The 20,891-nt window shown below is 39.3% G+C and overlaps 2 protein-coding genes across 2 annotated transcripts in view; both read left to right on the top strand.

Annotated features, from left to right (window-relative positions):
* The window catches only part of si:ch211-159i8.4 (matrix-remodeling-associated protein 5), a 34,086-nt gene extending 31,434 nt beyond the window's left edge, over nt 1-2,652 (top strand). Inside the window, 2 exon segments of the mRNA XM_048232237.1 lie at nt 260-824; nt 826-2,652. Of these exon segments, the coding sequence (XP_048088194.1) occupies nt 260-824; nt 826-2,151 (1,891 nt within the window). The 3' untranslated portion in view covers nt 2,152-2,652.
* Nucleotides 2,653-3,995: 1,343 nt separating this feature from the next.
* The window catches only part of rab33a (RAB33A, member RAS oncogene family), a 29,845-nt gene continuing 12,949 nt past the window's right edge, over nt 3,996-20,891 (top strand). Inside the window, exon 1 of the mRNA XM_048230585.1 lies at nt 3,996-4,285. Within this exon, the coding sequence (XP_048086542.1) occupies nt 4,034-4,285 (252 nt within the window). The 5' untranslated portion in view covers nt 3,996-4,033. The remainder of the gene's footprint in view (nt 4,286-20,891) is intronic.

Below are 20,891 nucleotides of genomic sequence, written 5' to 3'. Positions count from 1 at the left end.
TATTTCAGTTAGCCTATTAGCTGATTTGGTGCTCATTGAGCTCAATGCAAATCAAACCAGCGAATAGGCTTACTGAAATAAAACCATGAAGAGTTTGCTCCACGCTCCAATATCCTGGCTTTGAACAGTTTGTTCAAGGGACACTTTATCAGTCCATTCAGACTCTGTGGCACTTATGTATGAAATATTACATTTTCTGTTATTGTGGATTATATTGTAGATATATTTTAAATAATCGGTACTACTTGTCTTTTTCTAGCCCTGAAAGATTTATCACTGCTTTCCCTAATGGAACCCTAAGAATCCAACAACTGACAGGAAAGCTTGCCGGCACCTACATGTGTATCTCTCAGAAGTCAAATGGTGAGGATATACAATACTTTCAAGTAGAGGTCTTCATGAAGGCTCCCAAGATCGAAAACACACAAGTCCCACAGAGAAGTGTCATACATGGTAAAAAACTCCAGATGGACTGCTTAACTTCTGGTGTACCAAACCCTGAGGTATCCTGGAGCCTTCCAGATGGCACAGTTGCCAACTCTGCCTTTCAGTCACATGACAACAGAAGCCATTCACATTATGTCACCTTTAGCAATGGCACACTATTACTGAAACAGATTAGCAAAAAGGATGAGGGGGACTATATATGTTATGCTAAAAATGCACTAGGGGAAGATGAGATGAAAGTGAGTGTCAGAGTGGAATCTCCCATGATTGCCTTCAAGAACAAGGTTTCTGTGTGGGCTGAACTTGGGAAGCAAGCACATATGAAATGTAAATCTCATGGAAATCCTCCCAATCCAGTGACATGGCTTTCTCCTAGCAAAAAATGTGATTTCATCCACTTCCACCCGTCACCAAATTCTTAAAGATGGGACACTAATTATCCAAAAGGTCACTTTAAATGATGAAGGAAGGTACACTTGTTTTGCACAGAATTCTGCCATTAACAGCATAGAGCTGGACGTGGAACACAGGGAGCCATATATTAATGGACACAGGGGTGCACACAGCACACATGTTTCAGCAGTGTCTTACCAAACTACTCTAATGGACTGTAAAAGTGAAGGCAAGCCAGAGGCACACATTATCTGGACAACATCATCTGGCTTGTCCTTGCCACTGCCATATGAGGGTGGTAGGTTTCAAGTACATAAGAATGGCAGCCTGGAGTTGCGAGGAGTTAGAAAGTCTGACGAAGGTCAGTTCAAGTGTGTTGCAAAAAATAGCTTGGGAGAAGCTAGTCTCACAGTCACATTAAAAGTAGAAACACTTGCTGAAAAGCCCAGCTTCTCTAATCCGAATATAGAAGTTTATCCTATAAAGTCAGATGGTAGTGTTATAACTTTAGAGTGCATTGCAACTGGTAAGCCAAGACCAATATTTGTATGGATTCTGCCAAACAATACTCAGCTGATTCCAGGCACGAGACTAAACAGGTTTGCACATGTCATAGGGAGTGGAATCCTTCACATTACCAGCCCTGTGACTACTGATAAAGGCATTTACCGTTGCCTGGCAAAAAATGTGGCAGGGCAAGCTGAGAAACGATATGAACTACAAACGGGAAAAAAACCTTATATTCGAGGAAATGGAGGTCCCTTAAAGATTACATTTGGGCAGACCCTGAACATGCCATGTACTGTTGAAGGTTGGCCAGAGGCCTCAGTGTCTTGGACACTTCCAAATGGTCTAACTCTGGTCAAGCCACAGATCACTGGCAGAGTATTATTTCTGGAAAACAATACACTGCAGGTTAAAGACACAGCCACATTTGACAGAGGAGTTTACACATGCAAAGCTACTAATACTTATGGATCATCTTTCTTGTCCTACCCGGTCACAGTCATGGTATACCCTCCCCAAATTACAACTGCACCCCCTTCTGTTATAAGAGTTCACAGGGGGTCATCTGTGTCACTAAACTGCATTGCCATTGGTATTCCCAAGCCTGACATCTCTTGGACTTTGCCCGGACGCACAACACTTGTGCCCAACAGTCGTTTCATAGCACAAGGCGGAATTCATATGACGGGGGAAGGTAGCCTGGTCATTCAAAACCCAGGCCTGATGGACTCTGGAATTTATAAATGTAATGCAAAAAATGTACTTGGAACAGATTTTAAAGCAACATACCTTCAAGTGGTCTAAGCCAGCAGTAAAGTAGAGTTGTGAACATATTGCTTGTGGATAAAGAATATATTGTGACTGTTTTAATTGAAATAAGTGGGTAAAAGCCTCAAGACTCCAAAACACAATATTTTCATGTTTGTAGCATAGTTGAATTAAGTTAGATCCTTGACATTTTATCCTTGACATTTTTTTTCCTTGACATCCCAATCCCAATCTTCACCTCCTCTGTGACCTTCCCTATGTTAAATAAGAATAGCTACTGGTCAGGGGCGCTGTGGAGAAACTGGCTGCAGCGCCTGTGCCACTCTTCAACCCGGCCATTTCCCGATATTCCCAAAAAATAATAAAGAATAGCTACCAGTGTCTAGCATACTATTCCTATACCCAAATTGAATCATGTTACATGCTACTTATACTCTCACTGTCTATTGATGCTTGTGGTAACACCATATATGTTATTATTAATGCTACGTAACATACGATGGTAATCTGGTAATATTAAAAAGCTCACAAAATGAAGTAGATTTCTGATCATTTCATTTCATATGAATAAGGTTAATAAAAATAAAGCTTTCAATGTCAGTAACAGAACTGTCGTGTTAATTTGCAGTAATGACATGCATACACCATGGATGAGCTATTTCCGATATAATGTGCCCGTGCTGAACACATTACATTCTTTGGTGCTGGATGACCCTCTTTATACAAAAAACGTATTTCTTGAGTATATTACATACTATACCATCAATAGGACATACATACCATTTGAATCAGAATGAACAGTTCTATGAAATGATGTAAAATACATATGGCAATGTTGATATAATAATGAACAGTCTTTGAAAGTCCTCTCCAAATGTATATTCAAATTTGTCGAAATTTCATTTTATTCACATAAAAATTAATTTTCATCGTATTTATCTACAAGATACAGAAAAAAAGAGCAATTTGTGGGCTATTTAACAAAAATGTATGCATAACAACTAATAATAAAGTCAGACACAATGGTTTAGATTTATTTGGTCTATAATAAACTATTTATTTGTATAGAAGCAAATACAGTAAATAAGAGTGACATAAAATTACCAGTAATACAAAAAGTAAATATACTGTATATTTATTTAAAGATGTACTAAGCGATATTGCACGGTTTGTAAGTTAAACATTTTTTGTCACATACAGCAAACATCACCTCACAATCTGCTAGCTGCCGGTGCCCTGTCTGTGCCCCAGGCTCCAAAAACAACAAAAAACTTGGTCCAGTCTGGACCATAAAAACATGACTGTTTGAAACTGTTCCAGCCAATCACCGACGAGATCCGCATTTAGGAGAGTTTTAATTGCATGGGAGGGGGAGGGAGTAGTGCATAGTTTGGAGGTGTGTTTTTAGCATGTCGTTCCTTACAATGTCAATTAGCTGTTCTAAAATCAGTGTAGGTCTAACTTATGGCCTCTCGGTGCTTATTGCTTAAATAAGCTACTTCATAAGTGTGCAATTTTTTAAAAAAAAAATATGTTTGTAATATGTAATAATAATAATAATAATAATAATAATAATAATAATAGGCCTAATAATAATCGCTTGTGTAGTTTTCTGTTCCACCATAGCCTATTGGCCTTTGGTTTATTATAATTCAACCGACAGAATATTCTGGAATAGTGGAAGCCCGTTCACACATCTGGCTGTTTGGCAATAGGCCCTTCACAACAGAAGATTTGACAGGTAGGCTTTCCATTATTCACCGATATTCAAAATAGGCTAGGCCCAGCACATAAGCCTACTGGCTTAAAATCTTTTTCGAATGAGGACGTTAGCCTATCCCACACATTGACATTTTCTCTTCTCCCCACCCCTCCCTTTCACATCCTCATCATTGATATCCGGCATCATTGCTTCATTATGGCAAAAGAAGTGGAGGATAGGAAAAACGGGACCAATTCTGATCTCACATCATCTTTAGATTTTAGTTCATCTTTGGTTCACAGTGTAAAGACGCGTATATTCAAAATTATTTTAATAGGGGATTCTAACGTGGGCAAGACGTGTCTAACCTTCCGATTTACTGGTGGAACCTTCCCTGACAAAACGGAGGCTACGATCGGTGTGGATTTCAGAGAGAAACCTGTGGAGATTGACGGCGAGATAATTAAGGTGAGAAGTAGATAGAGTTGTATCTTATTTGTTAGTTTTCATTTCTTGAACATCTTTAAAAATGCGCCCAACTTCCCTACAAATTATGCGAACCTAGGTTAGGTTACTCAGCGAGTTTACAGTGTCGCCCACTTCAATTTAGGCTATAGGCAAATGCTCGTGTTGTTGTTTGGTATAATTTAGGCTAGCAGCATATTAGGCCCTTGTTCCACAGTCTATGATTATAGGACTAGGCTAGTTTGTCGAATCGAATTTGTTGTAGGCTAAGCCACTGCCAGGGGCTTGCCGCCGGTGGCGTGACACTTTTGGGCCCGGTTCCCCGATAACGATATACATGTAGGCTACTTATGAGGGTTTTCTACGATTCGTATTAAGATCGTTCGTTTGGTTTTTCCGACTGTTTCCCTAGCATGCCCGTAGCGTGAAAGCATGCACAGCTAAGATGCGCTTAAGGGGAGCTGTCCACGTTAATAGTGCTGAAATATCCTCTAATTTGGTGATGTCCGGTGACTTCACCGTCACTGCTACCGTTTAAACTTTGGATCTACACATTAGGCTATAGCCTGCTCAGTATGCTACATCTGCCATTCCTGTTATTTGCTACTTATGAGAGTCCCACTGTGTGTGCTGCCTTTTGGACTGTCACTGAAAAAGACGTTTGAAGATGAGGAAGAGGTCGAGTTAGAAAGTGAGGAAATGTGTAGGCTTAAATAGGCTTAGGTTTTGACACACCATGCTCCTTACTCTACTCTTAGCTTATAGTCATATTAAAAGATTGCCTACCCTACACTTAGACAAAGAGAATCAGAAACTATTCTGCCAATGTCTCGATTCATAACTTAATTGCATTTTGTCCGCTTTTAATCACATTATTATGAACATCAAATGTATGCTATTTTGCATGCTAAAATCTGCTTCATCACAAGTAAATACATGCTCCCACTTCATATCACTCCCACTTCACTATCATTCAGCAGAACAATATTTCTTATCTTTCATATGCCAATGACACACAATTATATGTCTCTGTTTCTTTCGATAATCCTAGGCCAGTGAATGACCTCAGTCAATGTATTTCTGATATTAAAACATGGATGACCCAACACTTCTTAAAGCCTAATGATAATAAAACAGAGATTATTCTAGTAGGTCCTAAGGTCTTGAGACATTAGTTTTATTCATTGCTAACTCTCTTGTCTATGAAACCTTGTGAGGATGTCTAAAATTTGGATGCAATCTTAGATGCTGAATTTAACTTTCAGAAGCACAGGTTAGGATAAATACTTTAAAAAAAATCTCAAGCAGACTCTGAAAAGCTGGTTTATGCTTTTATAATTAGACTATAGTAACACTTTTTGCTGGATTAACAAAACAGAACTCAAACAAACTCCAGTTTATTCAAAATGCCGGGGCCAGAGTGCTCTCCAGAACACAAAGACAAAGTCCTTTTAGGCAACTCCCTCCACTCGGCAGCCATATTGTAACGCTTTTTGGTCACTTTGCGGGCATCTGTTTTGCCAGAAATGCGCAAGGCTTCACGACACCAACCTTGCTACAGCGGCGAGATCACAACACATGATTGGCACGATGTATTCACAACACACCATATGATTGGCACAATGAATCCACATGTAGATTTTTTTATGTAGATTTTTTTGCTACGAAAGGGGCGGGATATGTGTAGACAACTGCCATATTGGCGTTACAAACTAACCCCATGCATTTCTATGGAGGATTTTTTGATTGCTGTCTCCTCATTAAAAAGTCTCTGACAAAGATCTTATCACATCACTCCAGTATTAAAATCACTCCATTGGCTCCCAGTAAAGCAAAGAATTTATTTTAAAATACTTCTTATTTTTAAAATCATTGATGGGCGTAGCTCCCTCCTACATTTCTGACATGTTCACTGCATATACACTGGTCAGATTCCTGAGATCCTCAAGTAAAGATCTCCTCGCATTACCCAGAATTAACTCAAGTCCAGCACATGGTGCCTTTAGTCACTATGCCCCCACTCTCTGGAATTCCCTGCCTCCTGAACTCAGGACTGCTCCGACAGTGTATTCTTTTAAAATCAGACTAAAAACATATTTATTCTCACAAGCCTTTAATTAGAGTTTTAAGGCTATTTAAATGTTGGCCGTTTTTATTATTTATATTCACTTATATTCACTTTTAGGGCCCAAGTACCGTATGGTGTGAAAGCCCTATTGTTTCTGTATTACTATGTACTTCTGTATTACTATATTGTTCCCTATTATTATTATTAGGGCCCGAGCACTGAATACAAAGCCCTATTCAACTTTTAAACTTTTATACTTTTTAAACTATTAAAGAAAAACTTTAAAAAAATCCCCATAGACTTAACATTGCCGATTGTGACATCATAATATGGCCGTTAAGCAATTAGAATCCTATGGCAGGTGTTCAGGTCACCTGCAGCCTCAGGCTTTAAGCATACAATCTGGGTCAATTAAGACTACACATCCTATTCAACTGTTTCCTCTGCCCAAAACTGTTTCAAAATAAAAGTCCTCACTACAATAATCCACTGTTAAACAATGTAACCCATTAAACTACTGAACTTTTTACATTCAACTTTTAAACGGTCTACTTTTAAACTATCATTAAACTATCTATCTATTAAACTAGCTGTCTATCAACAACTTTTAAACTATCTACATTCAACTTTTAAACTATATACATTCACTAGCTGTCTATCAACAACTTTTAACTTGTCATCAACTGTCAACACTTTTCATCAACTATGACTCCTACCCACTGTAGCTAGTTAGCATGGTTAAGAAAGTTAAGATGTTAAGATTGTTAAGATTTTTAGCAAACGGCTAAAAAATGATTAGCTAAGTTAGCTAAGTAACATGGTTAGCATAGTTAAGATAATGTTAGTTAGCATTTTTAGCAAAACTGCTAAAAATGATTAGCTAGGTTAGCTAAGTAACATGGTTAGCATAGTTAGCATAACTACTAAAAATGATTAGCTAAGTTAGCTAAGTAACATGGTTAACATAGTTAGCATGCTAGTTAGCATAACTACTAAAAATGATAAGCTTGGTTAACTAAGTCACATGGTTAACATAGTTAGCATGTTAACATTGCTAGCATAGTTAGCATGTTTAGCAAAACTTCTAGAAAATGTTAGTTAAGTTAGCTAAGTAGCATGGTTAGCATGTTAGCATTGCTAGCACTACTATAAAACATTAGCTAAGTAGCATGGTTAGCATAGTTAAATAACTGCTAGCAAACATTAGAGCCATTCCAACTTTCAGTTATCGTCAAATATCTACCTATACACAGCCATTAAACTATTTGAATATCAACATTCATTCAACTTCCAGTCTGTCAACAACTTTTAAACTATTTACCTTCAACTTTTAAACGGTCTACTTTTAAACTATCATTAAACTATCTATTAAACTAGCTGTATCAACAACTTTTAAACTATCTACTGTCTATCAACAACTTTTAAACTATCTACTGTCTATCAACAACTTTTAAACTATCTACATTCAGCTTTTAAACAGTCTACTTTTAAACTATCAACTTTTATTAAGCTATGCAACCACCATGTCTATCCTAGTATCACCGTTTTACATCACAACTTTAGCATTTTCATGCACTGGTAATTCCTTGGAATTGCATTTCTAGTTATTATTATTATTATTATTATTATTATTATTATCATCTTTACCAATTTGCAAATGATGGTGAATAACTACTCATTGTGAGACGTATTTCGTAATATCTTTATAATTATAATTATTTCCATTGTAAACGTGTTTTTGTAATGTTTTGCATGGATGTGCACTGGTGCCCGTTCCTGTGGACGAGAGAAGCAGGGTGTAGTTGTGCACCCGCCCATATCACTGTTGATAATACACTCTTAAAATAGCATATTATCATTATTAGGGCCTGAGCACCGAAGGCGTAAAGTCAGACAAGTTGTCTGGCCAATTAAGCACAGTAATACCATGCTAAGCAAACCAGTTACTAGCAGTTTTGGCATTGTCCTGCTGGAAAAGGCAATCAGGATCTCCATACAGCTTGCCAGCAGATGGCATGAAGTGCACTAAAATCCCCCAGTAGAAGGCGCACTGCTAGGCACACGTGTGGCAGAGAGCTCCCATATGGATTTAATGTAACAGCTATCAGTCAGCTTCTTTAAATTAAGCAACAGTTACTATTTGTCCCTTAAAATACAGAAACTACTAATATGACGTCGAAACCAAAGGCCAAAGTTCCAAAAACCACTAAATCTACGGATACCTCCTTGCTGCTAGCAAAGTCAGATGACGATGCTGCTAGTTCTGATCAAATTCTTGATGCTATTTACTCAATGAAGGAGGATTTCACATCAAGGTTTGATGGATTAATGAGCGCTATCCAGGGAGTGCAGGGAGAACTCAAGGCAGGCCGAATGACCGAAGCAGAAGATAGAATTGGCACCAATGAAGACGATTTAGCATCTCAGAAAATACAGACTGCTAGCATGAAAACGGCTATGGAGGAGCTAGTACTAAAGGTGGATGACTTAGAAAACCGTGCACGCCGCTCGACTCTTCGGTTGGTGGGTCTGCCTGAGTCAACAGAAGGAGGTGATATGTGTGCTTATTTTGAAAAATGGATTCCTGAAATGCTTGGTGAACAAAACTTTCCTGGGCCAGTGGTTATAGAAAGGGCGCATAGGGTCGGCACAACGAACAACGAGGTGAACTCGCAAGCCACTGTGCGACCTAGAGTGGTGGTGATGAAGTTACTGAATTACGCAGACAAAGTCCGGGTTATGAAAGCTGCCAGGGCCAAGGAGAAAATACTGGTCGACGACAAGAAGGTTAAGTTTTTTCCCGACGTTACTGCTGACCTGCTTAAACGGAGAAAAGTCTTTGATACGGCGAAGAAAGAACTTTCCTCCCTCTCTATGCGCGAATTGCGTTATGGAATAATCCATCCTGCTACTCTTCTGGTGACTATCAAAGGAAGACGGCACACTTTCGACACAGCATTGGAAGCGGAGGCTTTTGTGCGAAAATTGAAATCTCAAGCAAGTGGGACAACAGTGGACTCTGAATAGCGTGGTAAAGGCGGACGCAATACAGGTAATATTTCTCTGGACTGATTAGAGAATGCGGACGCCTGTATGCTACAGTTAACCATTTGTGGACTGTTAAATGTTGTGTCAACTCTTTATGGCAAAGTAGCTGTCTGATTGCAACATACTCAAGTGTTATGTTCAAGTTTAATATTCTGTGTGGGGCTCTGTCGTGTTTGCTATGCATGCTGTTCCTCTTCATGTGGACATGGTGAACCAGCTTAGCTCCTTAGTCAGGCTCTGTTTAGTAGCCTATTGGAAGTGTGGATCAGGGGAGGGGTGTGTGTATTTCATTTGGGGAAATACACCTTGTTATGTTGATTTTTATGTTTTAAGGCACATATTTGTTTATTTTTGCGCTTTATTAAGTTTTCTTTTTGTACAATACTCAATACTCAGCTCCAACACACATTTACATTATAGTATCATAGTATGTTATCTGAACTTCAGCTCACCTCTTGGAATGTCAGAGGTTTAAACAAACTTGTCAAGCTCAAGCAAGTAATGAGTTGGATTAAACAGTTGAAAGCTAAAATAGTCTTTCTGCAGGAGACGCATCTTACTCCTGAAGATGTAGTGAAGGTGAGGAGGAGATGGCCTGGCCGGGTATTTTCAGCCTCTTTTAGTTCCCACGCACGTAAGGGTGATTACTCTAATACATAACTCACTACCATTTCGTCTCATCAATGTTGAGGAAGATAGATTTGGGAGATACCTTGTTATCCAATGTGAAATTCTTTCAGTCAGGTTAAAATCTTGTCAATTTTTATGGACCCAATGACGACAACCCCTCATTTTTCAGAAACCTATTTCTGTCATTGGCTGATTTGCCTGGAAACTTCATCATAGGTGGAGATTTTAACTGCACCCTCCAGCCTGATATTGATAGATCTACAGGGATAGATGCCTCCCATTCTCAGTCAAGGAAGGAATTGTTGCAGTTTATTGGAGAGCTTAACTTAATTGATATATGGAGGAAAATTCAACCTTCTCATGTTATTCTGCCACCTGTCAGACATTCTCCAGAATTGACTACTTTTTGGTCTCTGCTTCTCTAACATCCATAATCCCCAGTAGCTGGTATGATAGCATCATCATTTCAGACCATGCTTCAGTTTCATTAAGTTTGAACATGCCACAGCCTCTGAATAACCCCACAGGGTGGCGTCTTCAGTCATTTTGGCTTAAGGACCCAGAATTTATGAAGTTTGTTGGGGCACACATTGATTTTTACTTTGAAATTAATACAACCCAAACTTCCTCTTCTATACGGTGGGAAGCATTTAAAGCCTTCCTGAGAGGACAGATGATAAGTTACACAAGTTATCAGCACAGATCCTGGAGGTTGGAGATGGAGCAATTGGAAAAAAAGATAAAGGATATTGAAACAGACCATTTTAAAACTCCCTCTCAACAATCATTTAAGGAACTTAACGAACTCAGAGCTAAATATAATGTTCTGTCTGTGAATAAGGCAACTAAAAGCCTGCTGAAACTGAAACAGTTCTATTATGAACAAGGGGAAAAGGCTAGTAAGCTTCTAGCTTGGCGTATTAGACAATCTGAAACTGAAAGAACAATAAATACAATTCAGTTGGATGATGGTGTGGAGTCTAGTGACCCAAAGGAAATTAATGCCTTTTTAGGTTTTTACCCGAACTTATACAGCACAGATCATTCAAACTCAATTTTACAAAAACAAAAGGATTTTTGGGATATGTTAAACATTAATCCTCTTGAAGAGAATTTGTTGGCTGGCTTAGACCTGGACATAACCATTGAGGAGTTGTCTGCAGCCATTGGTACAATGAAAGGGGGGAAGTCACCAGGCCCAGATGGGATCCCCATCGAAATTTATAAAACATTTCAGGATGCACTAATACCACCTTTGCTTGAAATGTATGAAGAGTCTCTGGAGAGTGAGTCTCTCCCCTCCTCTCTAAATATGGCAATAATTACACTGTTATTAAATCCAGGGAAAGTATCTACTTTATGTGGATCAAATAGACAAATCTCACTCCTCTATAACGATCTTAAAGTTTTGTGTAAGGTATTGGCTAGACGGTTAGATATACTTCTGCCACAAATGGTGAACCCTGACCAGAACGGCTTTGTGGTTGGGCGACAGGGCTTTCATAATATACAACGTGTTCTTAATATTGTTTTTGAGATCAAGCTTCTGTATTCTAACCCTCAGGCAAAAGTTTTAACAAATGGTCTGTCTTTAGCTCCCTTCCAGTTGTATAGGGGTACAAGGCTGGTTTGCCCCCTGTCTCCATTGCTATTTACCTTGGCAATTGAGCCACTTGCCATGTCAATTAGGAAGAGTGTTAATTTCAAAGGCATAACTATAGGAGATATGGAACATCGTATAGCCTTGTATGCGGGCAATGTAATTTTGTTTTGCTCCAATTTAAAACAGACTTTACCTTCTTTACTTGACTTAACAAATCACTTTAGTAGCTTTGCAGGTTACAAAATCAATTACTCCAAATCGGAAATAATGTTTTTGAATGAAAGGGAGAGACTACACCCTCCAATCCACACTCCATTTACGATTTCCCTAAAAGGTTTCTCTTACCTAGGTGTGAAGATAGCCCCTATCATTGACATAATTGTGCCTAATAACTACAACTCCTTAACAGATAAGGTTACTCACCTTATAAATAGATGGACAAATTTACCGATCTCTATGATTGGGCGAATAAATGTCTTGAAAATATCTATCCTGCCTAAATATTTGTACTTGTTTCAGTCTATTCCTCTTGCTCCCCCTCCTTCACTCTTTAATTTACTTAAAAAACTCTTCACAGACTTTATTTGGAATAACAAGCGCCCCAGGCTCAGACTTTCCCTATTATACTTACCATATGATAGAGGTGGTCTACAACTTCCTAATCTAGAATGGTATTACTGGGCAGCTCAAATTAGAGCAGCAATGTTTTATTTTGAGAGGAATCTTCCTCCTGCCTGGGTTTTAATAGAATCTCATTTAGTTAACATTCCTTTAAACCTTTATATATACTCTGCAAAAAAACAAAAACTAATTAAACATACTAATAACCCCTTTCTCAAAAATTCTCTAAAGGTTTGGCACAACGCTCTTGCATATCTGGGAGAAACTAATAAACTATACCAATTCTCTCCAATTTTTGGTAGTGATGACTTTTGGTATAGCCAAAATAGCTGACCTCGGTAACACTCCATAATAAGGGGCCATAATAAATAGCAAACTAGTAATTACCTAACTCTTTGTTAATTGTTACTAACATATCTATTTGGCACAAGTTAATAGTTTTTTAATCATTAATTAAATATTAGTTGTTTGCATAAAATCTGGATGTTAATGTTTTAGCAAATCTATTAACTAATATTGTATTAATATGTGTTAATAGTTAACTAAATGTCTTTTTGGCACTAATTAACAGTTATTTCTTGCATCATTTAAATGTTAAATGTTTATTTGCAAACTATATGTTAATAGAAAAGTTAATGACTTATTATTATTTAACTAATTGTTATTAAACTGTGCTTCTGCCTATCCCAATATGAACCACTCTCCATAGGACCCTTACAATAGATAGATAGATACTTTATTGATCCCCAAGGGGAAATTCAAGAAAAAAACACGGAGCTACCTTGACATGCTGCCACTGTTGTCGGCGCCGGAACCACTTGCAATAAAGTTGGTTAAGCTTAATTAATATATTAGTAGTATATAGCTATAAGCGTGGGGCCCTTTATAATAAAGTTGGTTAAGCTTAATTAATATATTAGTAATATATAACTATCAGTATGGGGGACCCATAAAGTTGGTTAAGCTTAATTAATATATTAGTAGTATATAGCTATAAGTGTGGAGCCCCTTATAATAAAGTTGGTTAAGCTCAATTAATATATTAGTAATATATAACTATCAGTATGGGGGACCCTTATAATAAAGTTGGTTAAGCTTTATTAATATATTAGTAATATATAACTAGTCAGACGGTAAGGGGACTGAGACCAAAACTGGCTTATCACATTTATTCCTTTAGGAAAAGTAAAAACAAAACAAGTAGTTGAATGGGCTATATTACATGCATCATTCCTATATTATCACTGTCAGCCCTACTAGCAAGGGAGACATGCAACATGGAATGTTCAGGTGCACAGAACAACAGTTTATTAATATTCTGAGACTCACTAAACACTCACAGACATAGACCATACGGAGGTAATGCATAAACATAATGCTAAACTAAATGTACATTAATTTCCTGCTAAACTGAATTGCACTTTCCATGCACACTAAGCTAAACTACACTGAATGCATGGAAAGTTGCTAGCGGAGTTTACAGCTAGTCACGTTAGACTCAGTGTGTATGAAACCGTGGTCATAATGAAAACATTAATAAACGTTCTCTAAGTTGCTAGAATTGCACCCAAATCTTAACAATACATGTAAAGTAACATAATACAGGTGGTATACCAAAGTTTTCAACTTAAACAACATTTTACAGTTACAAAATTAAAACAAAGTGGGGAGAGCTTTATACAGTCAACCTACGCAATGCAAAGCATACCGCTTCTGATCGGCTATGGCAACAATACAAGGACAAAACGCAACAGAGCTGCAGTATAGCGTTTCTCCAAAGGGGGCTCCAAAACACCAATCTCAATAAAGCTGCTTAATTACGGCGAAAATCACATACAAATACTAAACTACATTTCTAACTCTGTTACACCCCCCTCCCCTGAATTTCACCAAATTCAAGCAGCAACCAAATAGTACTTCCAAAGGTAAAGAGTACACTACTTTCAAACACTAGACAGAGTCACCAATTACAGGACAGCCAACCACAGAGGTATCCAATAAGGATGAAGTGGAAGAAGAGGAGTGCAAACTCTCACACAACCAACCACTGGCAGTAGGGTGCCTTATACACCCCACAAGACCATAAAGCCATAAACCATAAATTATCCACAAAGCTAATCAGAAAGGCTAGATAAATAATAATATGTCATTAACTTTTATATTAGCATATAGTTTGTAAATAAACATTTAACATTTAAATGATGTAAGAAATAACTGTTTATTAGTGCCAAAAATATATTTAGTTAACTATTAACATATATTAATACAATATTAGTTAATAGATTTGTTAAAACATTAACATACAGATTTTATGCAAACAACTAATATTTAATTAATGATTAAAAAACTAATAACTTGTGCCAAATAGATATTTTAGTAACAATTAACAAATATTAACAAAGGGTTAGGTAATTACTAGTTTGCTATTTATTATGGCACCTTATTTTGGAGTGTTACCCTGACCTCTACAATGATAACTTGGTTCTTATGTCATTTGAAGAGCTTAAAGGCAGTGTTGCAGGGTTCATTTTCCAATGAATTTGCACAATTTGCTTGTTGGTAATAAACATTTAAACTGTTATCCATTGTATTTGATTGTGATTTGTTGTTGGGTATCACAAAACGGAATATAATACGAAAAAGCAGGTACTATTTCACCGCGTTTGAAGTGATTCTCCTTTCCCCCACAATGCATTGCATTACGTCACCTTGGGGAGGCTACAGACCAAAGCCCACCTTGAGACCCTTGAGAGTAACGAGAGAGGAGTAAAGAGAGACGAGTAAGGGATTGTTCAGCAGTAGATAGCGCAGATTATAGATAAATAGATAGGCTATATAGATAGCCTAGATATGTATATAGACAGGTAGATAGATAGCTAGATAGATCATGTCATATGCTGGTCACGGGGGGAGCTCCTCGACCAGCGGCCAAAATGCACTCGCTTCCCTAGTTACTGCAGCTCTCCACCACAGTTTCCATCGGGACGGCACAGCCCACACAAGCACCTGCAAAACTGCGACTTGCTCATATTATCTTTGGTAAGCCGTACCCTGACGATGTCAATGGCAATCAATCACGAGCAGTAGTTATTGAAAATATTCATGCTGAAGACACGACCAGCCTAATCGGCGGCGGCTAAGTTTGCAACAACTGGGGTGGCTCACAGGTGGGACTAAAAAGTTAGCCCATAGCTAGCTATCATGATATTCTGATCTTCTGACTAAGTTTGCCCGGTAGCCTACTTATCTGAACTAACGACATGATCACTATCACTAGATATAAAGAAAATGTTGACTTTCACTCGGTGCTGTTCACTGACAGTAACAAAAAAAGTGTCGTAACGTTATAGGCCTAGGCATAATGCATTGAACTGAATAGGTGCATTATGTAAATAAAACTAAAATCGGAAGACATTGTTATATTTGTTAGACCATAGGGTCGTTGTCATATAAATGCTGTAACGAAATTCGAAGTGTAAATATACAAACTTTATGTTGAAAGTGTAACCGCGACCATTTCCCATAGGAATGAATGTAAAACATAGCCTACCCTCCAAAACGAGACCTCCCGAAATTCAGAAAAATTACTAAATTGATATCAGGCACCGTTATTACCATTGGTAGATCATAGGGTAGCTGTGATATAAATGCTGTGACGAAATTCGAAGTGTAAATATACAAACTTTATGTTGAAAGTGTAACCGCGATGTCCATTGAAATGCATTGAAATTAATGAAGCGCAGGTCATGTAGTCCCCAATGTGACGTCATCATCGAATTGCGTAAAAAAAACCCCGCTAATGCTAAAAACAACAAAAACTGGCATTTAACACCATTTGGAGACATTTTTAAAAATGATATAGATATATTGAGTGATTTATGTACCCATTAATCAACAGTGGTGGTTAACCTGCAACACAGGCTTTAAGTCAAAATATGGGATTCCTGCGAAGCACTTTTTTAAATATTTGCAACTGAGGAGCTTCATCCTCTCCAAACTGAGCAATAGTATGAAACCTCCTCCCCATCTTCCCTAGAAGACTACATTTTGGCTTTTTTACATGCCAGGGGCCAGATTTCATTATTGTATAAGCTGTTTGTTAGTAAGTCTAAAGAGTCATCTGAATGCTTCTGTTTCTTCTGTTCTTCTGTTTCTGTTTCTTCTTTATAATGTGCCTTATTGTGTGCTATTGTGCCGTTTTGTATTGTTCTGTTTATTTGTAAAATGAACAAAATCCATAATAAATAAATGTTTAAAAAAAAATAAAAAGAAGGCTGCATTAACTCTGGACTTGATAAAACACAGTGGACCAACACCAGCAAATGCCATGGCACCCCAAATCATCACTGGCTGTGGACACATCAAACTGGACTTAAAGCAACTTGATTATTTGCCTCTCCACTCTTCCTCCAGACTCTTGGGACCTTGATTGGACCTTGGTATCCAAATGAAATACAAATTCTGTTTTTATGTGAGAAGAGGAGTTTGGACCACTGAGCAACGGTCCAGTTTTGTCTCTTCTTAGCCCCAGGTAAGACGCTCTAACCTGGGGCCTATTGCACAAAACTAGGATAAGGGATTAAGCTGGGATATCTTGGTTATCCTGGCTCAATTTATCTGTGATCCAGTTGCACAAAAGCGGGATAGGGGGCAGCAGGATATGTTATGGTATAAGTTACCATGGCGATTTATTCTGTGGAGCTAGCCTGCTCCAGACCAGGCTAAATTCCAGGATCTATTTAATCTCATCCCTTATCTCAGTCAGCAGTCACCACAAACAGAAACCAATAGTTATTCCACTGCCCACTACACATTGTTATCACATATACCTAGACCCACTGTCATTATTTAAACGTTTGTGATCATTAATTAACTCTTACATACTCCCCATTCCTGACCTGTCATGCGACAATATGACGTCACGGGAGTGCCTAACCATTTTGCGCGTGGTGGTCGCGGCACTAGCTGCAATATTCTCCTAAACAGAGGTGTTGCTGTTTGTTGCTGTTGTGAAAAGGCTATCGCTACCCACTTCACACCGTAGAAGAAGCAATGAAGCCGCTAGTTGCCATGGTGAATCAGTGAATCTGTGATCGGTGGCGGGGTCTATTTGAGGGAGCCGTGAGCGAACACTTATCCAGGATAGGTTTCACCTGGCTTGATGAATCCGTGCCTGCTCATCCTGGCTTGGTCTTTGTGCAACCAATTAAGCCTGTACGCTCTTGTTTTGGATTCATTGAGCGCAGCTCAGTAACTTATCCCGGATGTCTTAATTCTGCTTTTGTGCAATAGGCCCCTGGTCTCTGATTCAGGACTGGCTTGACACTAGGAATATGCCACTTGTAGCCCATTTCCTGGACACGTCTGTGCTTGATGCAGACTCCAGATTAGGCGAGAAGTGAGAGGCACATATGGAGCACAGCTGAAGACACACTGTCACGAGGTGTAAGCAACTCCTCTGCAGGATAAATGCCCTTACGTTTTTTATTCAGTAAGTTCAGTTTGAACATTATTGGGGTAAGTGTTGCTTTTATCAGGCTATGTTTGCAATGGTAACCTTTTGTCAGTCAATAGATAGACAACAACACATGCACCCTGAAGCTGCGCTTATTGTGGCCGGTGATTTCAATCAAGTACATCAGAACCGGACCATGCCTGAATTTATTCAACACATTCACTTCCCTACACGTGGTGACAACACACTGGATCACTGCTACACACAGTTCAAGAACAGTTACAAAGCTAAGTCTCTACCAGCTTTCGGAAAATCAGATCATGCCGCTGTTTTCCTACTGCCTATGTACAAACAGAGAAGTCAGACGGACCCCCAGTGACTAAGGAGGTCAAAGCTGGACTGACCAATCGGAAGCCAGGCTACAGGACGCTTTAGCAACGTTGACTGGGAGATGTTCAAGGCTTAACTCTGCTGACATAAATGAGTTTACGGAAGTATCATTGATTTACATCAATATGCTAACTGATTCCATCATCCCAACTGTAAAGATCCGAAGCTTCCTTAACCAGAAGCCATGGGTGGATAGAGAAGTGAGAACGACATTAAAGACACGCACCATGACTTATAATGCTGGGCTCATTTCAGGGGATATGACGGATTACAAAGCAGCATCTTATAGTTTACATAGAGCTATTAAAGATGCCAAGCGGCGCTATAGAGACAAAGTTGAAGCTGATTTCTTGGAGGGTGATCCAGCACAAGTGTGGAAAGGACTCCGAACCATCACTGGCTTTGAAAGAAAGTCCCCTCATATGATGAATGTGAGTAAAGCCCTCCCTGATTAACTTAATGCTTTTTATGCTCGCTTTGACATGAAAAACACGGACTATCTTGCACTAGCTGCAGCATGTGAAGCAAATGAGGATGCACCTTTCTGTGTCTCTGAGGTCGATGTGAGCAATGCCTTTAGGAGGGTTAATTGTAGAAAAGCTGCTGGACCGGATGGAATTTCTAACAGGGTTTTGAAATCCTGCGCTGCTCAGTTAGCCCCTGTGTTCACTTATATCTTTAACACATCATTGGCTCAAGAGACAGTTCCTACTTGCCTCAAGCAGTCTGTTATTGTTCCAGTACCAAAAAACAAAAGTCCATCATGTCTGAATGACTACCGCCCAGTAGCCCTGACGTCTACAGTGATGAAGTGTTTTGAGAAGCTTGTGAAAAACATTATTTGCTTATCCCTCCCTGCCTCCTTCGACCCCCTCCAATTTGCTTACAGAGCCAACAGGTCTACAGAGGATGCCATCTCAAACCTCATGCACACCACCTTAACTCACCTGGAGGAGGGGAATGGGAATTATGTGAGGATGCTGTTCATTGACTTTAGTTCAGCATTCAACACGATAGTACCTCTCACCTTGGTCACAAAGATGAAGGCCTTAGGACTGAACACCACCCTGTGTCACTGAATATTTGACTTCCTCACCAACCGTTCACAAGTGGTTAGAGTGGGGGTCTGACATCTGACTCATTAACCATCAGCACTGGTGCTCCCCAAGGCTGTGTTTTGAGTCCACTGCTGTACAACATCTACACACATGACTGCAAAGCCAACAGTAGTCATACCTCCATCATCAAGTTTGCAGATGACACAGTGATCTTGGGCCTGATTAGTAACAACAATGAACAGCTCTACTTGGATCAGGTTGATGAGGTGGCACAGTGGTGTCAATCTAACAGCTTGACACTGAATATCAATAAAACCAAGGAAATGGTAGTGGATTACAGAAGGAAGCAGCAGAACTACAGTTACACCCCACTAATGATCAGCGGGCAACCTGTAGAGAGAGTCACAAGTTTTAAATACCTTGGTGTCCACATTACTGAAGACTTAACATGGACTGTTAACACTCAATATGTTCTGAAGAAGTCCAGACAACGACTCTACTTCCTTCGTCAGCTAAGGAAATTCAAAGTTTCTATATCCATCATGAAGGCCTTCTACACTTCAGCGGTTGAGAGTGTTCTAACTGGTCCACAGTTAGAGATTGTAGTACTCTGCAGAGAGTAGTGCGCTCAGCGGAACGTACTATAAGAACTATAAGAACTCAACTCCCTGCTCTACAAGATATCTATTCCAGAAGAGTACTCCTAAGAGCCCAAAAGATTCTGAAGGACTCTTCTCATCCTAACAATGGATTATTCCTAACACTGAAATTAAGAAGACGCCTATGTAGTCACAAAGCCAGAACTAAGAGACTCAGGAGAAGTTTTTATCCCCAGGCCATCCGAACTCTGAATTCACACTATACTGAATTTGCACTCATGCACTCATGACCCCCACACACACACACACACACACCTACATGACTTTTAGCACTTTTACATCCCTCTCCCTATGCTACAGACCTTTTATTTATTTTCTTATTTCATCACACGTCAAAACACACACACACACACACATATCTGACTTTCTCCAACTTTTGCACATCTCCATAGAACTTTTTATTTATTATTTTGGATTTCTCCTCCATCTATCTACCCATGTCCTTGATTGCCTAGCCTTTCTCAGGCCCACCCGCCCCCATCACTCTGTGTGGCTCCGCTTCCTGGGCATCATCATCACCCAGACCTCAAGTGGGAGCTGGACACCAGTGCCCTCACCAAAAAGGCACAGCAGAGGATGTACTACCTGCGACAGCTGAAGAAATACAACCTGCCAAAGCCAATGATGGTGCTCTTCTACACCTCCATCATTGAGTCCATCAAGGACAAGCACAGACTGCAGCGTATCATTCGCTCTGCTGAGAGGGTGATTTGCTGTCTGCCATCCCTCCACGACCTGCATGCCTCCAGGGCCCTGGGGCGGGCAGGTAGGATTGTGGCTGACCCCTCCCACCCTGGACACAGTCTCTTTGAGCCTTCCCGACTGCAGTTGGCCTCACAAACAATGCCAGGGTCCCCCACTGGTACTAACACTAACTCTTACCTTGACCCCCACAGACACCATACAGTCACACTGCACTACTAAGAGATACAGAGCAACCAGAAAGTTTTCAGACCCTTTCAAGTTTTCCACATTTTGTTTAGTTTCAGGCTCATCTTAAAATGGATTCAGTTCATTTTTTTCCTCATCAACAATTCCTACACACAATACTCCAACACTCCACAAAAAAGCAGGTGT

The sequence above is a fragment of the Alosa alosa genome, chromosome 21, assembly GCF_017589495.1.
Source record: "Alosa alosa isolate M-15738 ecotype Scorff River chromosome 21, AALO_Geno_1.1, whole genome shotgun sequence".
In the NCBI taxonomy this organism is placed as follows: domain Eukaryota; kingdom Metazoa; phylum Chordata; class Actinopteri; order Clupeiformes; family Clupeidae; genus Alosa; species Alosa alosa.
This window is presented reverse-complemented; position numbering and strand designations above follow the sequence as displayed.